Here is a 25,891-nt window from a genome sequence, read left to right as displayed (position 1 = left end):
AGTGCATCAGCAGGAATTGGCGCAGACCCCAGGCTGCCTCTCCTTGCTGCTTGGAGGCTCCTTCACTCTTCCAAGTGCTTAGAGAATTTCCCTGTCAAGGGGTCTTTGGAGAAGACTGCCAAGGAGGTGGTGACACAGCAAGTGAGAGCCACCTGTTCCGTGGGCCACACTCCCTTTATCTAGAATCAGCATTACCCAGACTCCAGGAGCCTCCTAAAACAGTGAACCAAGAACCCAAAGGAGTAAAAAAAGAAAACACATTTGTGATGTGGAATCCTCTTTTAGCCAACTCATTCGTGGGGATCCTGACACATGAGGGCTACTCCTTCCACTCTCTACTCCTTTGCCCAGAGGCAAAGAGAACCCACCCTTCTGATGGTCCATGGAGGCTGGGAACCTCCAGTGAGACTGTCTGTGTGACAGTGGTAAACCTGCACCACTGTGCCCCTGTTCGGGAGCTTTCACCATGGAATAAAGGATGCATAAGAGAAAGAAAACCCTGTGCTGGTGGGCAGAATTCAAACATGGGACTGATGTCGGGATGGCCAGCTTGCAAGATCTCAAGCTTCTGTTAGAGCATAAGAATTTCCCCCCAGGACAACATGGAACTCCTTTACAATTTCAGCTCCTTTCCCAGTACCAAACCTCCTTTATTGGCAACAAGGGGTGAGAGAAACGTGATCAAGAGAGATGGGAGAGTCAGCCTGCCCTGCGACCTTCACTCTTCAGTTGGAAATATGTCCTTTCCTTATAAGTCCTGGCATTTCAGGAGGTTCCTCCCACAGACACTCAAGGGCTTGGGTCCTGCACACATATGGAGCCCTAGTACCTTAGACACACAGCCCAGGGGCCACAGATGCTCGCGTCATGGGGGATGTCGTGGCACACGGGTTAGCACAGCTGGGTATCACATCAGGAAGCAGAAGAGTCAGGAAACATTGACTAGACAAACATTGGCTAGAGCAGCTTTGATTCCAGACTCCTGACAGTTAACAGTGCATCCACAAAAATCTTCCCACATCAAGAAAAGTTTCCCCCTACTTCAACTTCCCCAACACAGGTGTTTCACAAATGGAAATGGATAAAGATGCCAGGCTTGTGGAGGTGGGGAGGGACAGCTAAGAACCCAAGTTGGCCAATAATAACGATGTAATTCTGGGGCCACGAAGAATATAATCAGAGAGCTCACAGCTCACAGTGACCGGAGAGGCTTCCAAAAATTGAGAGGTTGGGAAAGACCTCTCTTTGAGGGGATATTTGAGCTAAGACCTGGATTTTAAGAAATCAGTTAGGCAGAGATGTAAGGGAAGAATTGTCCGGAAGACAGCATGAAGGGATCTCAGTAAGCAATGAATTGTGCTACTTAGTCTCCAATATGGCCCCCAGGGATCTTCGCCACCTTGTACTCATGGCCCTGTGGAGTCCCAGCTGACGTGGACTAGGGTTGACCTGCGTGACTGTTGAGGTATTGTGGACATGGAGGTGTGTGGCTTTTGGCCAGCTCATCAAGGTTCTAGCTTATACCTAGCTTCCTTGGATCACCTGCTCTGGGGGAAGCCAGCTCCTGTGTCCCCGGACACTCATACAGCCCTGTGGGGGAGACTGAGGCCTCCCACCACCAACCAGCACAAGGTGGCAGGCATGGGAGCCATCTTGGAGGCAAGTCAAGCCTTCAGAACACAGACGCTCCAACCAGCGTCTTGCCCGCAATGTGAACTCAAATCGGCCCTGCTTGGGTCCCATGCCCATTTGGGCTGATTGTGCTGGTGATGGCCATCCTAGGACATGGGGACCGTGACTGACAGCCCTGCCAGAAGCCCAGGGAGTAGGGCAGGATCAGCTCCCAAAAGGAAAGGATGCAATTCAAGCAAAAATTTAGCCAGCGCTCACTATGGACCAGTAGAAATGGGACAGTGTCTTGTACAGTATTTGGATAATTGGATGACGAATATAGGGTCTTTGGGATTTAATGATCATTAACCAATACGCATCTGAGCAAGCACCTGGGCTGATATGGGTGGTGGGGATCAATGTCAGAAGAGATCCCAGTGAAGTCCAAGGGAACATAGCCAATGTGACCAACTCTAGTGAAGTCCAAGGGAACGTAGCCAGTGTGACCAACTCTAGTTCACGCTGGCGATGACGTTGCCTGCCTCTTCCCAGGCTGCTAGGACGGGGCGGGCCTTTGCACTTTGCAGGCCACTCCCACACACATCTCGTCCTGAGTCACGCCACCTCCTCCTTTCCTTGCAGGGATTACTCGTGGCCTTGCAGTATTGCTTTGCCAATGGAGAGGTACGTCTCCGGAGCTGCCCTCCAGGTCCCGGTGAGGCTGGGGCTACCATCCTGCTGCCCCCGGAGGTTTCTGGTTATGTGATGGGGGGGCGTGTAGTGACTGGGGCAGATAGGCACTGTGACCCCCCAGTAGGGAGAGCAGGAAGCAGCCCAGATGGCCCGGAGAAGGTGTCGGGATGCATGAAAGGGTCTCAGAACCCAGCCCTAGTCCTGCTGGGGACACCCAGAGGGCATTAAGTGTCCCAGACGGACCCGCTTGAACTTTGGAGTCCAAAAATCTGGACTCCGGCCGTGCCTCACCCACTGTAGCTCTTTGAGCCTCAGTTTCCTTATCTGTGAAATGGGAATAATGGCTGTCCCTGCCGTATAGTGTGGCCTTGGGCTTGCCGGGCTCCTGGTGAGGGCCCAGGACCTGCTAACTATGGTGACTTCTATTGTTATGATTATTATTATGACCAGTTCTCTGCTCTCCTGGAAAAAGGCTTGAAAGGGAGAAGGCAGGTGGCTTCCACCTGGCTTTAGGCGTGGGTGATATTTCCAACCCCCTTTCACCCACCAGAATGTTAACTTCCGGACAGCAAAAACCTCTTCCCTCCTGCTCACTGCTGCCACCCCTGTCTTCCAGCGGGGGGCAACCTGTCCACCAGGCAGGTGTCCCTTGCCGCCTGCAGCACGGTAACCCGCCCTCTTTTCCCTCCGCAGGTGAAGGCAGAGCTGCGGAGGCACTGGGTCCGCTTCCTGCTCGCCCGCCACTCAGGCTGCCGGGCCTGGGTCCTGGAGAAGAACTTCCGATTCCTGGGGAAATGTCCCAAGAAGCTGTCCCAGGCGGACGGCACGGGGACGCTCCAGAAGCTGCAGACCTCATCGGGCGGTGATGGGCAGCTCCTGCACCTTTCCGTGCACGGCCTCGGGGGGCGGGGCGCCCGGGCCCCGCGGGGACACGCAGCCTGGCCAAGGGGCAGCAGCATATCCGAGAGCAGCGAGGGGGACTTCACCCTGACCCACACCATGGAGGAGATTCTCGAAGAGAGCGAGATCTAGGCTGGAGGCCCACCGCCCCTGCTCTGCTCCCCGGTGGTAGGGGGCGGCGCAGAGTCACCAGTCTCCCCCACGCACTATGCCCACTTTGGCAGGAAGTTCATGCCCAGGTGTTTCATGCTTCAGACCTGGCGTGGACGGTGCTCTGGAGGCCGAGAGGGGCCTGGGGGATTAGGGTCAGGCTCAGTGACTGAGACAATACAGCCAGGGGCGAAGGAAAACCACGGAAAGAACATTCCAGGGAAACACGCGTTAATGCCAGGGAGTGTCGCTTTTAGAGTGTGCAAAATGCATGTGTAGGCGAGCGAGTCCGTTGCCATGGGACTAGATCCTGTCTTATATCGGCGGGAGGGGAAGGTAGGGCGCTCACAAGTCTGGTTGCCAGGTTTAGCCGTTAAAATACCTAATGCTCAGTTACGTTGGCACTGCAGGTACATGAATAATCTAATTGTGGAAGTTTCCCGTGGGGTATGCATTATCTGTCATTTGAATTAAGTCCCACGTGGGGAATTTCACCTGGAAACTCCATGGTCAAGGACACGCCACTTCAGAGCAGGGACTAGCGTGAGGCGAGTGAGGAACTCGGTTTGGGTACCAGATTTAAAACAGCATCGGGAAAAAAAAAACAAAACAAAAAAACAACCCATTGTCGAGAAAGGTAATATTTTTAACACGACATTTTAAACACGAAAATCCACAAGCTAGAGCAGATGGGCCATTTCTAAAGATAACTTTTTATTAGGACAAGGCCAGGGTGAGGGTAAGACCAGCGAGGTGAGCTCAGGCAAAGGCACAATCTGATCCGGACTTTATTGAAAATGTTATTTCGCCCATCATGGACGTCTGGGCGTGAATTTCTATTTTTCGACGATTGCGCCAAAATATGATTTCTCTTGGTGATTGCGTGTTTTGGCCCTCTCCCTGCCCCGAGTCCCAGCTCTGTTTTCCCAAAGGAGAAACCGAAGCAGAAGCATTAGGCAAGTGCCTAACCAAGCAAAGGTTTATTTCGGTGCCCAGGTTATCCCCAGTTCATTCATTAAAGTACGCGTCCTTCTAACTTCTCCTTGTTCGCAATGTCCCCGCCTTTCCCGGCCAGGTCCGTTAGCTCCTAGAGATCTAGGGTCTTGCTCTGTTCTTAGTCTGCACCCAGCATAACGGGTCCAGAGTCTGTGCTCAGCACACTTGTCTTTGGGAACATCTGATGCTGTCCAGGGTCCATTACCTGGCCTCAGATAGGCGATGGAACTTTTTTTTTTTTTTTTACCCCCAAAGCATCTGTAAATATATAATATAATCCTCCCCACTCATCACTCAGTAAATGGGGGTGGTGTGCACACACACACAGAAACACACACACCGCTTGCTCTTGTCCTGCTAAACATTAAAGTAACAAGTTTATTTAACTTGGTTTGTATTGCGTGATTCTTTGACACATGTTTTGCATTGCTGCTAAAGGTCTCTTTTGCCCTGGAGAAGCTGGTGCGCTGTTCCCCGACAGGACTGGAAGAAAGGGCTGTGGCACTAAGCCTCCTTGGGGACAGAGAGGAGTAGGCAGAGGGGTAAGGGACAGAGGTTAGAGGTCAAAAGGGCAGGAGGTAATTGTCTCCCCTCACCTCAACCACCATCTCACGATCATTCACTCTGCTTGCTGCTTTGAAGATCTGGCCTAGCGGGTCTCAATCCTGGCATGACAATCCCCTAAGGAAATTTCTAGAAACACTGACATCTAGGCCTGAGCCAGAGATTCTGAACGAAATTGGTCTGAAGGAGCCTGGGCATTGGTATTTTTATAAACTCTTGAGTGAGTCTGTTCTTTTTTTTTTACTGTGGTAAAATAGATGTAACACAAAATTTTCCATTTAACCATCTTTAGGTCTACAGTTCAGCGGCAGTGAGTGCATCCACACTGTTGTCCAACCATCTCCAGAACTTTCTCACCTTCCCAAACTGAAACTCTTTACCCATTAAACACCAACACCCCATGTCCCCACCACAGCCCCTGGCCACCGCCATTGTACTTCCTGCCTCCTTGTGTGATGACCCTAGACACATTACATAAGCGGAATCGCATAGTATTTGTCTTTTTGTGACTGGCTTATCTCCCTCAGAGCAATGCTCTCAAGGTTCATCTGTGTTGAAGCACATACTAGAACTTCCTTTCTATGGCAGAATAATATTCCATCGTATGGATAAAATTTTCCATCCATTCACCAGTTGATGGACATTTGGGTCACTTCCCCATTTTAGCTACTGTGAATAATGCCACTGTGAGCATGAGTGTGCAAAATAATTCTGTTTGAGCCTCTGTTTTCAATTCTTAGGGCAGATAGACGTCTAGAAGGAGAACTGCCGAGTCATATGGTCCTTTTGTTTAACACTGTGAGGAACCACCAAGCTGTTCTCTCCACCAGCAGCGCCATTTTGTATTCCCACCAAGGATGCACGAGGGTTCCAATATATCTGTGTCTCCTTGCCAATGCTTACTTTCTACTTTTTTGATAATCACCATTCAAACGGGTATGATGGGATAGCTAGGGTAGTTTCAATTTACGTTTCTTTGGTAACTAAAAATATTAAGTGTCTTTTCATGTGATCATTGACCCGTCTTCTCTGGAGAAATGTCTATTCAAGCTCTTTGCCCATTTTTAAAAATCAGGCTGTGTGAGTATTTGTTGTTGTTGTTGAGTTGTTGAATTTCTTTGATTATTCTGGATTTTAATTCCTTATCATATAATAATTTGCAAATATTTCCTTCTATTGTATAAGCTGTCTCTTCACTCTCTTGATGACAAAAGCTTTTGGTCATGACGAGGTCCAATTTATCTTTTGGTTTTCTATTGCCTGTGTTTCGGGGCCCTAGCCACCTGACTACTTTTCATATGTGACCAGGGTTGAAGACATCAGGGAAGGTTTCTAGGTGAACCCCCCCCCCCAAAAAAAAACTCACAATGCTCTGAAGTCCAAATAATCAGGCCTTTCCACCTGTGACATATACAGTTCAGAAATTCTACCCTAAGAACAGACTTAACTGATTCTCACAACTCTGAGCGATAATCGATGTAGGTGTGTTTGGTCCAGTTTTGTGGAGGTTTTTTGTTTTGTTTTGTTTCTTGAAGGGTGGGCATCCCAACTGAGTCCTCCCTGGGCTCATGTGATAAATCTGTGTGGCCTCCAAGGGACAGAAATGGAGGTGGAGTGGGCAGTATAGTGTCTGTGTCCCCATCTGACTCCATGGACAGGGTCTGAGCCCTGGTGAGCAAAGGGAAGCCACAGATGACATCTAAAAGAGCCATTGCCGGGAGACAATGACAAAAGCTCTTTCTGTGACACATGGCACTCCCTGTAGTCCAAACCATTAATTATAACCCAGAAGGTTCACCAGCAGCCCAGCACATAGCTCGGGCACTTCAGAAATACTGTAGCCTCAGTTGTGGTGAGAATGTGGTGTCTGGTATAACAATGGCACCTGGCATTGACGGACCTACAGGTGTCTCTGTCGGGGACACCACCTAGGATTGCTAAGACATACCAAAGGGTCGCTGCACAAGAGGCTGGATCCTGGGAGAGCAGTTTGGATTACTACTCTTGAATAGACCCATTTCCACCCTGGAGCTTACACGTACATGAGGAAGTAGAAGTTCAGATGTGAAGCGACTTCCCCTAAGGTCCCTAGAATGGACCTCTATTTTTTACCATCTATTCCTTTTATACTAATAGTATCCAAACTTTCCTCTTGGGAACCTCACATCTCCCGACTCCCAGCTCATGATGTTTGAGCTGTCTTAACTCCATCCTCAGCCCCAAGACTGGCCACAAAAATCTGCTTAGCCAATGCCAGCAGGACCTCCGTCTGGCATCCGATATTGGGATGGGCACATCACCAATGAGAGCCACTGAGAGATGGTCTCTCACCAATGAGAGAGCCAATGAGAGCCCAACTCCAGCTGGAACTCTCAACAGAAAGCCACTTCTTTTTTTCTTTTTTCTTTTTTTTTTTTTTTTTGCCGACACTGGAACCATCAAGAAGTAAGCCTGCATCTGCTCGTGGCCATCTTGCCAGAACCATAAGAGCCTGCCTGAAAATGGAGCCACCATGGCAGAGAGAAGGACTAGGAGATGGAGAGGAACCCTGAGATGTTGTTGGAGCCCCTTGATTAAGCCAGACCTAAAGCTAGTGCTATTCCTGGGATTTCTTTTCCATGAGTCGATAAATTAGTACTGTGCCATAGCAGTTTGTGTTGGGTCTTCTGTCCCTTGGATCTGGAAGAGTCCTGATGACATAGCTCAACACCACCTCCACGCCCTTCTCTTCTCTTCAGTCCAGTTGGACTTTGCACTGCTTCTGGGTTCTCTGAGCATTTTCCCACAGAGTACCCTAGAGCTGTACAGGACCCAGCCCGAGTGGCCCTGCCACCCCAAACTAACAGAAGACATGCCAGTCGCATTAGCACTGCTGAGCTCTCCATTGGCCCTAGAAGATCCAATGGCCCCTTTATGTCACTCGTTGAACCATAGACCCACAAGGTTATTATGCAGTGTCTCTGCTTTTAAACTCAAACCAGCAAGGAGGAGGAAGGGGGAGCAACCCCCAAACTCACAAGTGGAGACTCCCCTGCCTTGGGGAAGGGGGGCGGTTGCATACAGTTCAGTGAAGAGTCTGGGACCTCCGTATATATTTCTGACCTCATTTTGGAACTTAAGGCTGGAGAGTAGATGGGCCTTCACAACAATGAGAACAAGGATATTGAGAGCCCCCTGGGGGAGTTCCAAGGTGTCCCAGGCTCTGGAGCTCTGACAAGGTAATGTAGGCCAGTGGGCAGCCCTGGCCCGCCCTTGCTTATTAGCTGGCTCACCCTGGGGAAACTACTTGCTGTCTCTGGGTCTCCTTTTCCTCACCTCTAAAATGAGGGCCCCCACTTCTCCTGCCGTATCAAACCTGAACTTGCCATTACCGCCTGAAACCAGGGACCCTCCCTGACCTTCCCATCTTGGTAGATGGCATTTCTATTCACCCAGCACCCAGACCACACGCACCTGTGCTATCCTGCTCCTCCCTCCTCCCCCTGCAGCCTTTCAGGAAGATGCTACCTTCTAAGTATCTCCAGAGCCATCCCACTCTCTCTAGTCTACCCCCCACCCCCACTGAGGACCCCTGGGATGACCATAAAAGCTAGTCTCCAGGCTCCCTGCTCACAGCCTTTCCTCTCGGACTTATTTCCACCACGAACAGAAGTCCCTCCTACTTCAAACCCCATAATGGCATCCACTACCCCCACGAGGAGCCCCCATCTTTCCAGGGGTTGCCGAAAAGCCTGGCATGGTCTGGTCCCTGCTTACCTGCTAGAGGTAGCTCACAGCCGGCTCTCCCTCCTCCCTCAGCTCCTTCCTAGGCTCTTCCCTCGCTCTCCCGCTGTACTGGCCTTCTACCCTGGAACTGGGCATGCTCGTTCCTGCTTCAGGGTCTCTGTGTGGGCTGCCCTCTGGGTCACCGTGCCCTGCCCACCCCCACCCCCCCTACGCTGTCCACTGGGCCTTAATTTCAGTGTATCCAGGAACACCTTCCCTGACCCTCTGGAGGAACCAGCCCCTCCCGCAGCCGCTTGGCACATCTCCAGGGTCGCTGCACCGCCTGGAGTGGCTTCTTCTAGGTCCACGGTACCCCCAACCCCCACCCCATGCATCCTCCAGTCTCCACCTCAGTCCCACCACCCTGGCCCATGACTGCAGGGGCAATTAGTCCTTGTCTCCGAGGCTGAGCCGTCAGAAAACATCTTTTCCAATTCAAGAACGACCGGTCAGCTAGGTGCCAGCTCCTCTCGCATTTATTGGAAACTGCTTACCCAGCAACCCACAAAGGAGCTTACACGGGGGTGATACTGAGGACTCCTGTGACCTAATCCTGGGATTATCATGGAGGTCTGGGCCGTGGGCAGGGGAGAGGATGTGGCGGGTTAGAATGGGAGGGACACTAAGGCCTAGGAAGCCCCCTTGGCCCCGGGGGCGTGCTGGCATGCTCACGGGGGTTTCCTGTGCCGGGCGAGGGGTAGGGGCGGGGCCAAGCAGTGGACATTAGGTTTTCTTCTCCTTCAATTTTTCCTTCACTTTTTGAGGCTCAAATTGGATCAGTCGCAGAATTTCCTTATTGGCCAACGTCCCCTCGATGAACTCTTCCTCTGTAAGTTTATCTGTGCGTGGAGGGGAAAAAGGTCGCAGTCAGGATCAGCTGTTTCAAGCTGTGGCGAGGCTGACGGTGGCCAGGGTGCCCAGTGCAGAGATATCTGTTATGAAAACACTGAGTCTCGGTGTCCTTCCAGGTACCGACCCCCACCCGCATACCCAGCTCCTCTCCAGGACCCCTGGACCTCCCCACCAAACAGCAGCCAGAGGGTTAGTGACGAGTTCTGTGAGGGCCTTTTCTGATTGGTCGGTGCCTTTGCCCCCGCCCCCCCCCACCTCCGATCTTAAATATTTTGACCATTACCCTAGTGCTGAAGCTTGGAGTTTTGGGGGGAACTTCTGGGGGAGGGGACAGAGCCAACATTCTCTGTGGAGGAGGGGAAACAACATCCATCTGGGAGTAGGGACTGAAAAATGAGGGGTCTGGCGTGGTCCAGGGAGAGCCTGGCTTGTGGAGAGTGGTCTCTCTACCTCTTGCCCAGCACAGGGCTGACAGATTCTCTGTGCCAGAGCCACTGTCCTGGGAGATGAGGCCACCGCAGGGGGTGGCCCAGGAAGGAGTGAGATTAAAGCCCCTGCCCCTGGGGAAACTCTTGGTCTGATGGGGAAGACAGCTGCACGTCCAAAGAACTCTGGAAAGAGACAGGTGCTCCTGTCTGCTTACAGCGATGCTCACAGTGCCTGCACGTAGTAGAAGCTCAACAAAGCTTAGCTGAACCCAACCGGATTTCCACTTGGACATCCTTAATCCCTCCGGGGTCCAGCACTGGTCTGGGCAGTAAAATTTGGGTTTCAAAGCCTATCAGCCTCTCAGAGCTTGAAACTCCCACAGTCAGAGCCCAGTTGGGGAGTGAGGCATCGTCTCCAGAGGGGACATCTGAAGACGGCCGCCCCCACACACCACCGGTCTCCCGGTCTCCCTTGACTCTGACTTTTACCTGGGTCAGTTTTCAGGTCAGCCAGTAGAACAGGGGACCTGACACCTGCCAGACCTGGGTTAAGGAGCCAGTGTGGGGGGCAGGGGTGCCACAGTTTGCAAGGGAGGAGGAGAGGAAGGTGCTCAAGGGGTGTGTGGGGGGACATCAGCGCAGGGACTACTACACCAACCCAGCGAAAATTAAGGAGGTTCTCAGTTTCAGGGTGGTGCGAGCCCAGGAGTAGCAGCTCAGAATAAGTGCCTCCTTAAATATTCTGCCCAGACCTCCCCTGCCTCCCCCAGGTTCGGCTCCAGTGACAGTGAACTCCTTGCTTCTCAGCCTTCTTCCTGGACTGCAGGTTAGTGGAACCCAGGCCATCTGTACCTGCCCTTAGCTAATGTCCTGCTCAGGCCCGGCCCCAAGATCACAAAAGGAGCCAATACGTAGGTCCTGGAGTTGAGACTCTTCAGATGTTCAAAATCTCCTGCTGACCTCTCTGTTAGAGAACCAGGTGATGAAGCCCCAGTGGGCTTCATATCCCCTGCATGGCAACAACCAGCAGGAAGCCACCAGACCACATGTCCACTGTCCACGACTGGCCAGTCCCTCCACATCAGAGGGCTCCTGTCCGCTCCTCTCCCTTCACCCTCTGGGGGCCCTGATGGCCATGTGAGCTTGCAGCACCCCCGCCCAAACCCACCCCTCTACAGTATCCTCCCTGTCTTGGCCATGACCATCATGCCCCAGCAGACCAGCAGACCAGCAGACCAGCTGCCTTGCTCTGGAATCCATCGCTACTTTCAGGAAGAGACCAGCTCCCCACGGGCTGCTCCCAGTCCAAGACGGACCAAGGCAGCTGACCAAGACAGGCTGGGCCCTGGAAGAAGGGGGCTTGAGGATGCCCCCGGGGGCTTTGCCAAATCTTTCCCGCAAGAGTACTCTGGCCTCATCTCTTCTTCTGTCCTTGTTTCTCTCTGTGCCCAGGGTCCCACCTGCTCTGCAGTCTGGGCGTTCCCAGCCTCCTCCAGCTCCCTCCCCACTGCCCCCCCACTCCACCAGGCCCTTCTTCAGTGAACCTCCCTGCTTCTCAGGGGGAACCAGACCAACTTGCTGGAGTGAAAGCAGGTAAACTGAGATCCCACTTCCTTGGGACTTGATGCTAATCCAGACGCAGACCGGGCTGAAGTTTGCCCTGTCCCAGCTGTGCAGAAAGCACTCTGGAAACCAAGTGAAGTGCACCCCAGTGTCTAGGATAGATGAGCGATCCGTTTAAACAGAAAGTGGTTTGCTGTGCCTCTAGCCCCACCAGCACGCATGCACGCAAGGCTACGGAGCTGCGGTCCTGACTTTTGACCATTGCCTTCCCTGGACGCTGACGCTGTTCTAAGTTGCCTTTCCCTCCCCAGTGCCCCAGAATTCAGGGCCTTTCCTCTGCTCCAGAGAGCTCAGGTGGTGGTGGACTTGGAAGAGCAAAGGGGATGTGGCATCGGTCCCCATCAGTACTGACCCCTACCACCCCACCTGCCCAGGCACCCCAGGACCTCCGGACCTGGAGACCCCAGGACCCCTCAGTGCACGCTGGGATGAAGTGTCCCTAGTCCTGCCCGGGCACCGGTCCTCGGAGGACCAGTCTCGTTGGGGTCTCCAGGAAAGAGCCTGGGACTGTAAAACCAAAGGCTGTGAAAGGGGAAAGAATTCACCATCATCTTTCTTTCCGAAGAACCCCCAGATCTTGTCGGCTCGCTTCTCTGGCGTGTTTTCATCTTCCGGGAGGTGCTTCACGTCCTCGGGATTGATCATTTTGAAAATAGCCTGCACCGAAGAAAGAGGAAATTATCAGAAGGAGCAGCAGGGGCGGGCATCCCCCCACCTGTCCCCTCAGTGGCAGAGGCTAGAATGCAGATGCCCAGGCCCCGGGCTGCCCCTAGGGGGAGGGGAGTGGGGTCGGGGCACCTGTCTTTTTGAGATCCCCAGAAGGGACCGGGAACGGGGTGGAGGGGTGAAGGCGGCTGCTATCAGGCATTTTGTCCCTTTCAGTACCTTTTGAAATCCCTGCCCATGTGGACGCATTACTTCCCTTTTATTAAGAAAACGAGAGTAAGAAACAGATGATGATGACAATGATCCCACAGCAGCCCCCAAGGTGGCAGCTGGGGAACCGCTACCTTGAACCCTACCTCCCAGCAGTGTTAGACTATCAGCTGGCTTCTTCGGGTTCCGGGTCGTGCCTCGGTTGTCCAGCCGGGTCCCCCTGCGGTAATAATGGCTAAACTTCGTCGAACACCTAACCCACGCCACACTTCTAAGCCTTTTTACGTGTCACCCCCGCAGCAGCCTTATGAGGTAGGTATTATCGGTCCCGTTTTACAGATGAAGAAACTGAGGCACACGGGCCGGCTAGACGTCTCCCCGGCTAGAAGCAGACGAGCAGAGGTTCTAAGCCAGGCAGGTTGGTTCTAGAACCTTCATTCTCGGACTACACCGTTGGAGGGCATCCTAGGGGCTGGGGAAGGGAGAGGGACAAGGGGGGGGGGTCTCTGTGTGCCCTCCCCGCTCCGGGGATCCCACCAGCTCAGTAACTCCAGGCGTGGCCAGGCCGGAGTGGGCACTCAGACGGTCATCCCGAGCCTGTGGCAGCCTGCACGCTCAGCATGGGGGCAAGCTCGGGGTGCAGACAGGCGTGCTGCGTGGGAGTTGGGGGCAGCTTGCAGATACTCACACAGGGGCAGGGATGCCTGTGAAACTAGCCCCCCCCCCCCGACCCCCACGCTATAGCAAGAGGAGCAAAGCCTTCAGCTCCGGGCAGCAGGTTGGGCTGGCAGCGCTCAGAGCCCAGGGGTGCCCAGCAACAAAGTGTAGGGGGGTGACTCCCCTAATGCCTCTCTCAGTCCTGAGCCAGGGAACCTCGTGCAAGCCCGAGGGCTAAACTCTGGGAGTACCTGCCTGCCCCGTCTGCCTTCTGACTCCAAGGACAGACGGTCAGGGTTTGGGAGAAGGAGCCATTGGTCCCTACGCCGGGCCCCAGAGGTTTTTCCAAGACCAGGGAGCTAGTTGGTAGCAGGGCTGGGATTAGAACCCGTAACTTCGGACTCCCGGGTCCGTGAGCCTGTGATCTAGTGAATTACAGAGTCTGGGCATCACCATGTGCTGCCTCGGCACTGGGTTCTATGGGTCCTGCCCCTCCCTGTCCCTCCCCTTCCTCTTCCTTTTCCTCAGAGAGCACCAGGTCTAGGCCACTGCTGGGTCTGGTATCCTGCAGGGGGTTCTGAGGTCTTGCTCCCTGTCTCCGGCCACCTGCCAGTCTGGGGGTGGGGTGTGCCCAGATGCAGGTGACATTCCGCCCTTTACAGGAGGCCCTAGCCGAGTCTGTTGCTCACAGACTGCCTGCTTGGCCACTTGGTCCTTGGTCTCTCCTCGTCAGGGGGAGAACCGTGCAAATGCAAGCAGGTCTACAAATGCACCAAAAGATGAGATAAAACACAAATGACATTCTCCCCTCTTACCGGGAAGAGAATTAGGGGAATGAAGCAAGGACATGGGTCAGGGGGCTCAAAGATGCCAGGTAAAGAGACCAAGTGAAGGGCAATGCAAATGACCTTAGAAGAAAACAACAGAAACGTCCCAATTGTCCAAAATACAGAGCTGGTTAAGTAACATTATGGCCCTTCCATGAGACAGAATGCTAAGCCGCTGTTCAAGATGGTTCTGAAGAAGAAGATACCTTCCTCATGAAAACATAAAACAGCAACTGAAAAAAGGTCAGATATGTCACAGTTCCAAAATTATTTTTAAATTTATGTACAGATAAAGGGCCGGAAAGATAAACAGCAACAGGTTTGACGGTAGCTCCCTCCAGAAGGTGGGATTAAGGACGATCCCAGTTGTCTGCTTCATACACTGCCACGTTTCACAAATTACTTACCTCTTAAATAAAACTTTTCCTAAGACCCCTAAAGTCTTCACAACAAATGATTTGACGCGGGGCCAGTCTGGACAGGGAGGAGGGTGTGTTGGAAGCGCGGGCCAGCAAGGAGCCTGTAGCTCAGTCCAGAACCCGGAGCTGGCAGATGAGGAAGCCAAGCCCGGGGGGTGAAGTTGCCTGCCCCAGCCAGTGAAGACCATGAGGACTGGGAACCCACATTTCATGGCCCCCAAAGTTGGCCTCTTACTACTCTGTATTGGAAACATGTACTTAAAGCTAATTGTGGAAGAGTATGTATTTGTGCCAATGGAGGTTTGGGAGGACAGTTTAATGAAGATAGGAAGGAAGGAAGGAGGGAGGGAGGGAAGGAGAGAAGGAAGGAGAGAGGGAGGGAAAGAAGGAAGGGAAGAAGGAAAGGAAGGGAGGAAACACTATGCAATTAACAGGAAATACCCAGAGTCTTCTTTAGGAGGAAGAGGAAGCTGTGGGGAAGTGACCAGCCTCCAATCAAGTCAGTGTCCTGGAGACCCCATGCACCTGGAGCCCATAAGCCCCAGCGCTGAATCCCCCAGCTCCGCATGGCCAGCCAGCCCCGCCCCCACTGCATCCAGGACCCCAGACCCTGGCTGAGCCCAGGTCCGTCATGCGGAGGCGGAGACTGACCATGACGATCTCCAGCACTTCGCTCTTGCTGATGGCCCCGTTGCCATCCACGTCGTAGAGGGAGAAGGCCCACTCCAGCTTCTGGTTGGTCTTGCCCGCCGAGGTCATGTGCAGAGCAATGACATACTCCTTGAAGTCCAGGGTGCCGTCGCTGTTGGCGTCGAAGCTGCGGAACACATGTTGGGCATAGGCCTTGGGGTCGGCCTCGGGGAAGAACTTGGCATAGATCTTCTGGAACTCCTGCCGTGTGATGCGGCCGCTGGGACACTCCTTCAGGAAGGACTGGTACCAGGAGCTCAGCTCCTCCTCTGTGAACTTGGTGTTCAGCTGGAGCTCCTCCAGAATCTCCTTGGACAGGGCCCCACTCTTGCTGTTCCCCATGGGTGAGGCCGCGCGGTCCTGGCCGGACAGCGGTGGCTGGGCCGGCGGGTGGGAGGGACGCGGTCTCCTGGCCGCCAAGGGCCGGCTGCTGCTGGAGACGGTCGCCGAGGTCCTGGCGGATTAGAGGATTTGTGGCTGCTTCACCCCAGTACTTGGAGGGAGGAGGGGCCATGGTGGGGGTGGGGGGCTGGCTCCAAGAACCCCCCCTGAGATTAGAAGAAAGTGCTGACAGCAGGGGGGCCAATCCATCTTGGCCTTCTGGGAGGACAGGACAGGAGGTCAGAAGTTTCAGAGCCAAAGCCTTGGCCCTCCCTGTTACCCCGTGTCCGTCCCTCCTCCCTTCCACCAGCTCTCCGGGAACCACGCTGCTCAGAGCCTATCTTCCCCCCGAAGTCTGAGGCTCCTAGGGGCAAGAATTGAGCTCTATACTGCAGTCGTTAAAAACCAGGCTCTGGACTCGGCCCGGGTTCAAATCCCAGCTTTGCTGCTTGCTGGCTGTGTGCCCCTAGGCGTGTTTCTTACCCTCTCTCTGCCTAGAATGCTCTCCTAATCCTTCAAGCTCCTCATATGTTATGTTCTCGGCAAGGCCTGGACTGACCACTCCATTTACAACAGCACACCCCTGTCCCCAGACATCTGCACCTCCCAAACCCTGCTTGATTTTTCTTCCTCTCAGGTACACCTTCTGACTCTCTTTGAACTACCCCGTGTGCTGTGTGTGTGCACATCCCAACGAAATCTCCGAGAAGGCAGGGAATCTGTCTGTTCTGTTCCCCACGGTATCTCCACTGCCAGCAGCGTGCCCGGCAGGATGGGACGCTCCGTGAATATTCTTTGACTGAACAGGCATAATAATAGTGTCTACCTCATTGTCACGTTGAGGCTAAACTGAATTAATATTAATATGCACAACGCACTTAGAGCAGAACCGGGCACACGGTCGGTGCTAAAGTCATGTTAGTTGTTGGTATTGTTCATCTGGGATGGACATCAAAACCTTAAGGGCCCGCAGGGGGCCAGCAGGTAGAGTGATGAGTAAATCAGGGTCAAAGGGGAGTGGTGAGGCCCAGGACACTTAATGGAAGAGGCTGTCCGTGTTCAAAGCCATTGAGTGTGGTCATTCGGGATTATGGCCCAGTGGTTCTGGATTTTTCAGTCCTGACCCCTGTGGTTCCAGAGGATTTCTCAGGAGGCCTTAATGTTAGGGTGTGTGTGTGTGTGTGTGTGTGTGTGTGTGTTTCAGTGTCTGTGTGTACTTAGTATTTTTTCCCATCAGTTTGTGAGAGCGTATCATTTTTTCTTTTTTTTTTAAATATTTTTTAAAGATTTTATTTATTTATTTGAGAGAGAGAGAAAGAGTGAGAGCATGAGAGCATGAGAGGGGAGAAGGTCAGAGGGAGAAGCAGACTCCCCATAGAGCTGAGAGCCCGATGCGGAACTCGATCCCTGTACTCCGGGATCATGACCTGAGCTGAAGGCTCAGCTGAAGTTGCTTAACCAACTGAGCCACCCAGGCCCCGAGCGTATCATTTCTTAATAAAAGACCTTTCATTTTCTTATTGACTTTCAGTATCCTGTAGCAAAGCATTTGTTCTCAAGAACGGTTGACAAAGGACAGTCACCACACTCAGAAACTAACAACCAACCCACGCACCCACCCACCCCAGCCCATGAAAAGTGAGACCAGAGGCTTTACCCCTTGTCTCCGAGGTGGTTGGGGCGCCCCCTGGTGGGGCGCCTGGGTGGTTCAGTAGGTTAAGCATCCAATTCTTGGTTTCTGCTCAGGTCATGATCTCAGGGTCGGGGGATCCAGCCCTCCATTGTGGAGTCTGCTGGAGGTCTCTCCCTCTGCCCCTCCCCCACTGCATGCTCTAAATAAAAGAAATAAATAATCTTGAGAAAAAGGAAGTGCCTCTTGGAGCTGAGCCTGTTTACACCGAGTCTGCAGATCGGGGGAGGCCGATGTTACAGGCGTGGAGCCCCAAAAGGCAGGCAGCCTGCCGGGGTCCCACGGGTGCTACATGGCAAAGCCAGAAGGAAAGCTCTGGTCAGCCAGGCTTCCCGTTCGGGGTCTTCTCGTTACTTCACAACAACTCCTTTCTCGAGGAGGCCTGAGTGATGGGGCTGTGGGTGAGGACCCGGGATCACCAGGTGGGCAACGAGACGGGGGTGGGCCCTGGGTTAATGCAGAGGCAGCTAGAGCCCTCTGTCCCCACTCCGTTCCTCCCCCACCCCTCCCCGTGCCTCTCCCCATCCTGCCCCAGCGCCTTCTGCTCTGGCTGAGGGCAAGGAGGAAGGAGCCAGCCCCAGGTGGGAAGCGCCTTGTACTTTAGGCTGGAGTTCCTCAGGCTGCCGTGCCCCCGAGGGGCCCGGCCCCTGGGATAGGACCACAGGCAGCTGTGTTGATGCTGCCGAGAGAGGGGTCAGGACCTGGGGGTTTGTTTGAAAACCTGCATAAACATCTTCTATCAGAGGGAGAGTTTATACTTATGCTCCTTAGCCAAACAAGTTGTTGGAGATGATGTATTGTGAACGGGTTTGTTAAGTCTGAGCTGGGGCCATAAACTCTCCTCAGACCCCAAAGGAAGGCTGCTGGGGGGAAGACTGCCCCCCAAACAGAGGACCTCAGTTTGTGACACCCCCTCCCGGCCTTGCTGTGGGGAGACGTGGCCTTGTCACCGCCCCCACCACACCCCACCCCCGCCAAGCCAGGAGCTCGGTCTGAGCTGCCAGCTTGGGCCAGTCCCCAGTGCTCACTCTCACTCCCCACCTGCCCCTACTCTGGGCTGAAGGACAAGACGGCCCTTCCTCCCATGGCCTGGAACTGGACCCTGAATCCCAGTGTGCCCTGAGCCGGGAAAGGGGGTACAGGAGGGTGGCTGGGTGGCGGAGAATGAGAAGGCACGCTCCTCCCACGGTCCTCCCGTTGCAGGAAACGGCAGTCCATCCTGTTGATGGCTTGGACGGAAATCCCGAGTCATCCTCGGTAGCCCCCTGTCATGCCCCACCTTAATCTGTAGAGATGTTGGGGCTACCTTCAGAGCACATCCAGACCCTGAACGCTGCCCCACTCTTCCTCTGTGACCGTGAACTGCGGGCACCGTCGTCTCCTCTCGGCCCAGCTTCTTTGCCTGCCTGCTTCCGCCTTGTCCCCAGCAGTCCTGCAGCCAGTCCTCCAGTCATGAAGTCAGACCACATGCTCCTTGGCTTGGATCCCTCAGCGTGAAAGCCGTTCAAGGGCCGGCTCCCCGCATCCCCACCATCCCTCCGCTCCGGCCTCTCTGCCCCCACCCCAGGTGCCCCTCCCCCACCCCCACTGCCTATAACCGGGCCATCTCCTGCTTGGAACATTCTTCCCGCACTACCTCCTGGGCTCCCCCCACCCCACACCCCAGGTCCCCTTGCCTTTGAGCAAACATCACTTTCCCAACGAGGCTGTCCCTACCCACCCTACTTAATGCATCTTACCCAGGGTCCTCCCTGAAACCGCCCATCCTTACACCCTGCCCCGTCCTTCTTTCGCCCGAACACTGAACGCCTTCGCCACCCTGGCTGGATTAGTTACTCTGTGGACTGTTGCCTCTCTCCCTGCTAGACAGCCACCTCCAGAAGAGTGGGGCTCTTCATCTGGTCCACTCGCTGACGTGTTCACACTACCTAAAGCCGCGTCTGGCATAGAGTACGTGCTTAATTGTTGCAAGAACGGATGGATAAATGGATGGATGGATGGTCGGATGGGGAAAGAGGGAACAGCCAGGAACCCCGTCCGTCCACAGGGACAGAAGTCGCCAAGGGGAGGGGGCCGAGAGGGGCCAGATATTGTGGGTCTGGCTGCACGGTGCCCATCTCGGTGGGTGGGTGGGGTCCACGTCCAGACGCCCTCAGCTAAGACATCAGGCACAAAATTATCGCCACCCCTGGGAGCCTGGAGGACTGCTGAGACCATTTAAACAAAGGAGGGTGACAGTTCCTCCAGGAAGGAGGGTCACCCAGCAGGACCAGTGTCTCCGGACAGTTTATTTTACATGGGATGAGTCTAACCATCTTGAGTGTACACACAGAGCCCAAGTCGGGGGGGAGGGATTGAGAGAGCATCTCACTTCCTGAAAACCCTTTAGAATAATGCAAAACAAGTATATATAGCGAACGCCTTCAAAATTTAAACCCTTTAAACATTTAATTCTTTAGCATTAATACACACAAATGCTATTACGGGAGGTCGGGGATGGGGGCGAGGGGGAAGGGCGGTTACAGCCTCTATAGGGATCGGAGTTTCAACAGTGTTACTTATAAATTAGAGTACATCGATTTTATTTACTGATCTAGGCAGCCAGAGGGTGGAAAGATATACAATGTGGAGTAAACACATTCATACCGGGATGAGGAATGCTGGCAGGAGACACGGCTTTTTTTAACATTAAAAATGTATAAAGTATTTAGCAAAAGTTACAGAAAACAGACCAAATAAGCAAGTTTATTTTGTTAGAAAATCCCACTGTCGTAGGGTTTGCTGATGTGCTCGTCTGTGAAAGGACCGCCCCCCTACCCTCCCGCCTCACCCCGCTATCATCTCCTTCCTCCGGGAAGGGAAGAGTTGCACATTTGGGACCCCGTCACCGAGGATGGCTGGTGTCCCTTTGAATGTCTGTTCCTGGGTCCACACGGCTGCCTGGAGACCACAGCTCCCAGCAGCTGGTCTGCTGCGTGTGATGCTGGAAGGGGCGCGTCTCCGCTGGCTCGACAGACAGAGGGAGTAAGGAGGTCCCGGGAGGGAACGTAACTTTAGTTTGGGTTACAGGACCCACGGGGTGGTGGACCGGGGCCAGTCCCGTGCTCTTAACCTGGCACCAAATGCTTTCCCTCTCCATCCCCATGATAGCACCTGTGTGCCCAGACCCTCTGGAGACCCACCAGCCAGCCTGTTCGGACTGCCCCTCCGACACAAGGGATCAGCGTCCCCCAAACCACACCCAGAGAGAGACCCAAAGACGCCCCCAGCCCCCTCAGACGCACCTCCCAATGAAGCTCCTTTCTAAGCCCCGGCATCAAAAGGGTTAGGGAAAACAGAACATCAGTTCCTGTCACCTCATTCTCACCCAGACCTGCTGCAGCAGGATGGGGGTCCTTGACCTTTAGGAAAAGGCCAGACAGAAATAATACTCCCATGGGGGCGACGGGGCGGGGGGGGGAATGCCAAGAATCGTTCCTGGCAAAACTCAACTCACATGTGCCCAAGAACGGGGTCCCACAGACTTGGGCTCCATGGCCCACACCTCTCCCCCTGGCCTGGCCCCAGGAATGTCTTCTGTTTGTTGGGAGGGCTACCTGGTTGCCTCCAAGGGCTCACCTCTCCTCTAGCAGGGCACTGTCAAGACCTGATTGAGAGGAGTCGTCACCTGGCGGGGGGTAGATCATGCTCCTTGCCTGCCCGGTTGTCTGGGTTCGGGCTCATCTCTGCCACCATCTGCCGCTCCCCTCCCCCTCCCGGGGGCTGCAGGCACAGGTTTGGCTCGGTGTGACCACCAGCTCGGCGAGGGACCAGCAGTGCTAAGCAGCTCACGGGAAGAGGCTCCATCCCGCTTGCCTTGGTCCCTGGAAATAGACCTCAGGACACGAGATCTAAGATTGGGGTCGGCGGGGAGACCCCGAAGGTAATGACGTACAAGTGCTCCTTTCAGAGGAACTCCCTCATTCTCAACAGCTCAGGAAACTCTTAATTTTAGCTTCATTCATGTCTAAATGAGAGAAGGGCCAGGGGATCCCTCTCGGGAGGACTTCAGACATCACCACGCACAAGCATGCCGATGGGGCTCAGGGCAGGCATGACAGTGTCGGGTACAGACCTGGAGAAATGAGAAGGGGAGGAGGGAGAGCAGTAGGTGGAGACTGGGGAGACCAGAAGGCACAGCTGCAGCCTGCTGATGGAGCAACAGAGATCCAGGGAGAGGTCATGGCCGGCCCAAGGTTGCCCTCTGCGTTTCCGCCCGCACTCTGGCCATTTGCCTTCCAGGTCCCCCTCATGAGGCTCAGTAGAAGCCGAAGTCCATGTGAGCTGAAGTGAACCCCCCTCCCTCCCCAGGAGTGCATGGATCTACCAGGCAAGGTGCAGGCTTCGGGGTGCAGCAGGAGTGGGAGGCACCCCTATCCCAACCCCGAGCCCTTTTCTGCACAAAAACCTATAATGAACCCCAAGGGCAAGTGTGAGCCCCAAGAACCATGGCAGGCATGGCTGGCATTTGGAGGAGCCTCGGAAAGCCCAGGGAGCAGCCGTGCAAACAAGCCAAGGACCCCAGGCCTGCAGCCTCCAAGCCAAACAACGCATTTCACAAGCGAGGGAGCCCGTGGTTCGCCTGTGTGACAGCGTGCGATTCCACGAGACATGGGACGTGTTAGGGGCCAAACGACGTGGGTGACCCGAAGCATGAAGCCAAGGGAAAGCAGCCAGACTTGACGGTGACATCAGGGGCTCCTTTCATAGGACATTCTAGAAAAGGCAACCCCATAGGGTCCGACAATCCATTGGGGGTCGCGGTGGGGGCAGGAAGGGGAGCGGGTGTGGATGATCAGCTCTTAAAGGAGCTGGAGGGGATTTTCAGGCGTGAGAGAAACAGGATTACGATTTTGGTGGTGGTTGCAAGACTGTAGGGTTGTCAAAATTCACGGAACCCTATCCTTCAATAGGGTGCATTCCACGGTAGGTCAGTAAACCTCAACACTGTATGTTTAAAAACCTCAATCTGAAAAAAAAAAAAAAGCAAAAACAAAACCAAGGTGGTAGGTCTGGGAGGGGTGGGAGGATTCGGGGGATATGCGGGTCTGTACCCCACTTAACAGGCCTCAAGTGCTTTCCCTACCTCCCTAACCACCAGCGGGTCTGCAGAATCCTGTTTAAACTCTCCCTGTCAAGGCCACTCACGGCTGGAAGTAAAATCACTTCAACAAGCCAAAGTCTTTGACGTCCTTTGAAGTTTATGGCTTGTATTTCCAAGAAGGAACTTTGGTTCCGCCAACATTCTTTCGTACCCCTCCACTAACCGAGTAATTGATTGGTTTTCACCAAGGGAAGAGAAACAGCCGTCCTCCCCACTGGTTTGTGAGCGTGGACACTGTTTTTTGTTCGCTCTGGTCACAAACCAGCCCCAGCCTCCCGGCCCGACAGGCACTGGGTGGGGGGCACAAAGAAGGCCCAAGGTGGTCCCACAGGCAGCTGGTCGTGGTCCAGTTGTCCCAGGCTTGGCAAGACTGATCAAAAGTGATGGAAGGAACAAGTGGCTTTGCCTGGAGGTTGCTGTGCCAACCAACGCACTTTGAACACCATTTATCTTAGAGATCTCCCCCCCCCATCAGGTTTTTACACACAAAACTAAGTGCATCCATGTCTTATAGGAGGCAGGTAGAATGGGCTCACTTATTCTTAGAAGACCACGGATGTGCCCAGAAAATTCCAGACACTCAGAACAAGCCGGGCCACACGTTCTCCTAACCTGAACACCGACATTGACCAGAATAAAGTAACTGGACAGAGGGCTAATCCGGAGCCCTGGGATGTTCTAGACCTCGGCCTCGTCTTGGTTCACCCAGAGCGGGAGCCCCATTAACAGACCCCGCTCCTCACTCCCTGGGCTCCTCGGCCATCCCTGGGCTTTGTTCTTTCCTGTCAAGTGAGGAGTTATTTAAAAGAAACGAGAGAAATCTGAGATCTGAGTTGGATCCGGGCTGTGAGGACCAAGGGATCGCATCCGTATGGTCCACCTTCCACCTGGCCAGGAAACTCCACCCGGTGGTGGTTCGTGTTAGGATGACAGGCTCCGAGGGGGTTAAACGTGGAAGGGGTGCCATGCTCTTATTCCGCAGAGAGATCTAGAGAGCCCCCGCCTGCACCGAGAGCAGAGGAGACGGGGAAAGAGCGTCCTGCATGTAGCTACAGTTCTGAGCCCACAGGATGCCTGGCTTGACCCCAGGATCTGCTCAGCGGACGAACCAATGAATGCAGGTCTACCAGCCCAACGGAGAGAATGCCTAGAAACCGCAACTGTGCAAAGAGCGTTCGTACATGAAGGTCAAGGTTGAAGGTCAAGGTTACTGACCTGCCAGACTCCTGGAGAAAACATACATCTATGCAGAAAGGAGAGATGCTGGGCTTTCCCCTGCCCTGTGTTGTCCCCAGAACTCAATAAGCTCTTTGATGAAGGAATGAGCACAGAGAAAAAAGAAAAGAACGTAAGGAGGCTAATGAGCTCGGGCTGCGGAGTAGGGGTAGGAGGCGGGGAGAACGACTTCAGAAAACCCACACTGGGCCGATTCAGGTTCCCCTGGAAAGGCAAGAGAACGCCCCGCCCCCTGTCTCAGGGAGGACCAGAAGACTCGGGAATCCTCGAAAGGGAGTGAGGAAAAAAACAAAAAAACCAATGAGCCGTATCACACTCAAAATATCTATGTTAGTAACAAGGCTATTGGCTTTGAACATTTGAAAATCACCCACAAATTAGTTCCCTCAGCCACAAGGCAATTCCTACCAGCACCCATTTTTCATAGACAAACCAAGACAGAATATCCTAAAATCAGTTGCTGGTGTCGTGGCCCAACCCCCAATCCCGAAGGAGCGGTCCTCCCTGCCAGGGACAGATCCAACCTCCACACTGACCTTCTTGGCTGGGATGGTTCAACAGGACAAGTGAGAAAGTGTGGCTTACTCTAGGACACTGGGCATCTTTCTAAACTGCGAGAGCCTAATTCTGTCTCAGCAAAAGAGGTGCCGAAAGACTCAAGATGAGTGAATCGTCAATTCCTGGCATGAAGACCGAGAGGCCCGGAAGTTGTGCTTTTAGGACCCTGCCCTTGTAGGGGGCGTATGGGTGCTGGACATCCAAAGTCATCGAGGGGAAAGATGAGTGAAGAAGGATGGGTTCTCAGGGCGTGGGTTCTGGGCTAGAATCTGTCCCCTGCTGGCCAAGTGACCACCTTCGGGGTGTGAGGTGTGGGCGGGGACTGGGGTGTCACTACTTCTGGTCCCTTGGTGCGGATTCTCAGGGTTTGACATGGTGGACAGCAGGGTTTGCTGTGTTTCTGTAATGGGAGGGACTGACGAGTGGGGTCCTGAATGCTTCTCATGCCACGCCCAGACCCGGGTTTCCCAGGAATGAGGAGGTGGGGAAAGGGGAACGTGGTACCAGCACCAAGCAGGGCTCCGTGCGGGGCTCTGGAACGTGCAGGACAAGATGAGGCTGCGTGGCAGGACACTGGTTGGAAGGGGCCACCCCGCTGGGACCATGAGAGTCTGCCATCCCTAAGCAATGCCCACCAGGGAGAGAAAGCCACACAAGGACCCCCCCCCCCCCGCCCCAAACACAGGCAGGTGGAGCCCTCTGCAGGGGGTGGGCAGGGGTGACCAAGAGCCATCCCAACTCGTCTCCCACAGGGGACTGAGCCAGCCCCGTGAGGAGACTGGGAGGGGCAGGGGTGGGCAGAGGGAGCCTCCCTGAGGAAGCAGCGAAGGGTGGGATGGAATGGGGTTTCCAGCCCGGAGACTGGACAGGAGATGCCTGACCTAGCGTGAGACGTGACTCAACACTCTGACTTGTGCTGAATGAGGTAGTGCCATCCCGACCTCTGCAGGCAGGGTCCGTCTGCGCAGAGAGGAGCCAGGCCTTATTTCCAAGACCCCAGACGATAGCAAAGGGGCCAAGAGCCAGGATGTGGGCTCCCAGAATGCGACAGGAAAAAAAAATAAAAGAGGGTGGGCTGGGCTGCAAAGAATTCTGGGTGTGGGGGTCTGCTGAGCTGAGCGGTGCCTTCCAGTGAGAATTCTGATCGTGATACTTGGTTGGAGACAGGGACCTTTCCCCCACGACCATCCAAAGCCCAGGACACAGGGGACCAGCTAGACAGAGGGCCTCGGGGCTTCCAGGGGCATAACATGGGTGACACAGCTGGCTCTGGGTGGGGAGGTGACCCCTGCGGGACTCGGCAGGGACCACCAAGCTCCAGCCTCGGTGTGTCCCTGGAGCAGCAAACACAGCACAGGAGGCGGGGGGCTTCCGCCTTGGGGACAAGGGCGGGGCTGTGGATCCGTCTTCTCGGCCTGGGTGCACTGGCCGCTCCCAGCAGGGCCTCCCTTCTGGAATCACCCCGGCTCGGCAGACCAGGACCAGGACCAGGACAGTGGGTGGGAGGGCAGGTGCACTTGGCAGCAGGCCCCGTGGCGGGCGCGGCCACCTCCTCTCCATGGGACCCCCAGCCCTTCTCCTCGGCAGGACCCCCCGGGGCTGTGCGTGCCCATCTAAATCTCCATGTCCACGGGGCGGATGTTGCCTGTCTTGTGCTCTCGGACCCACAGCTCCCTGTCTTTGGCTGGGTCCACTTTTCGAAGCAGCTGGTCCACAGGCTCAACTGTCTGCAAGGGACGGAGAAGGGGACACAGTCAGAGCCCGCGGCTGTGCCGGGGACAACAAAGACCCCTGCAAGGTTCGGCGGTGCGCAGGGGTGTGAGAGCGGAGAA

General features: G+C 54.4%; 3 protein-coding genes across 11 annotated transcripts in view; 1 reads left to right on the top strand and 2 right to left on the bottom strand.

Moving 5' to 3' along the window:
- The window catches only part of GLP2R (glucagon like peptide 2 receptor), a 49,403-nt gene extending 44,667 nt beyond the window's left edge, over nucleotides 1-4,736 (top strand). For all 4 annotated transcript variants that reach the window (XM_045986005.1, XM_045986004.1, XM_045986003.1 and 1 more), the window contains 2 exons: nucleotides 2,254-2,295; nucleotides 2,998-4,736. In XM_045986005.1, the coding sequence (XP_045841961.1) occupies nucleotides 2,254-2,295; nucleotides 2,998-3,336 (381 nt within the window). In that variant the 3' untranslated portion in view covers nucleotides 3,337-4,736. The remainder of the gene's footprint in view (nucleotides 1-2,253; nucleotides 2,296-2,997) is intronic.
- A 4,403-nt stretch (nucleotides 4,737-9,139) lies between these two features.
- RCVRN (recoverin) lies at nucleotides 9,140-15,431 on the bottom strand. Its single transcript, XM_045986160.1, has 3 exons — nucleotides 15,013-15,431; nucleotides 12,128-12,239; nucleotides 9,140-9,518 (listed from the first exon to the last, which is right to left on the bottom strand). The coding sequence occupies exons 1-3, from the start codon at nucleotides 15,391-15,393 to the stop codon at nucleotides 9,403-9,405; spliced, it is 609 nt and encodes a 202-aa protein (XP_045842116.1). The 5' UTR covers nucleotides 15,394-15,431; the 3' UTR covers nucleotides 9,140-9,402.
- Nucleotides 15,432-19,687: 4,256 nt separating this feature from the next.
- The window catches only part of GAS7 (growth arrest specific 7), a 200,515-nt gene continuing 194,311 nt past the window's right edge, over nucleotides 19,688-25,891 (bottom strand). For all 6 annotated transcript variants that reach the window (XM_045984789.1, XM_045984794.1, XM_045984791.1 and 3 more), the window contains one exon: nucleotides 19,688-25,786. In XM_045984789.1, the coding sequence (XP_045840745.1) occupies nucleotides 25,673-25,786 (114 nt within the window). In that variant the 3' untranslated portion in view covers nucleotides 19,688-25,672. The remainder of the gene's footprint in view (nucleotides 25,787-25,891) is intronic.

This window comes from Meles meles, chromosome 18 (genome assembly GCF_922984935.1).
Source record: "Meles meles chromosome 18, mMelMel3.1 paternal haplotype, whole genome shotgun sequence".
In the NCBI taxonomy this organism is placed as follows: Eukaryota; Metazoa; Chordata; class Mammalia; order Carnivora; family Mustelidae; genus Meles; species Meles meles.
The sequence above is the reverse complement of the archived record's forward strand: the minus strand, read 5'-3'. Positions and strand labels throughout refer to the sequence as shown.

Coding starts and splice junctions, on each gene's coding strand:
- RCVRN (XM_045986160.1), bottom strand. CDS start 15,393: ATGGGGAACAGCAAGAGTGGGGCCCTGTCCAAGGAGATTCTGGAGGAG. Junction 12,240..15,012: donor AAGTGCTGGAGATCGTCATG/GTCAGTCTCCGC, acceptor TCTTCGGTGCAG/GCTATTTTCAAAATGATCAA. Junction 9,519..12,127: donor CTTCGGAAAGAAAGATGATG/GTGAATTCTTTC, acceptor CTCCACGCACAG/ATAAACTTACAGAGGAAGAG.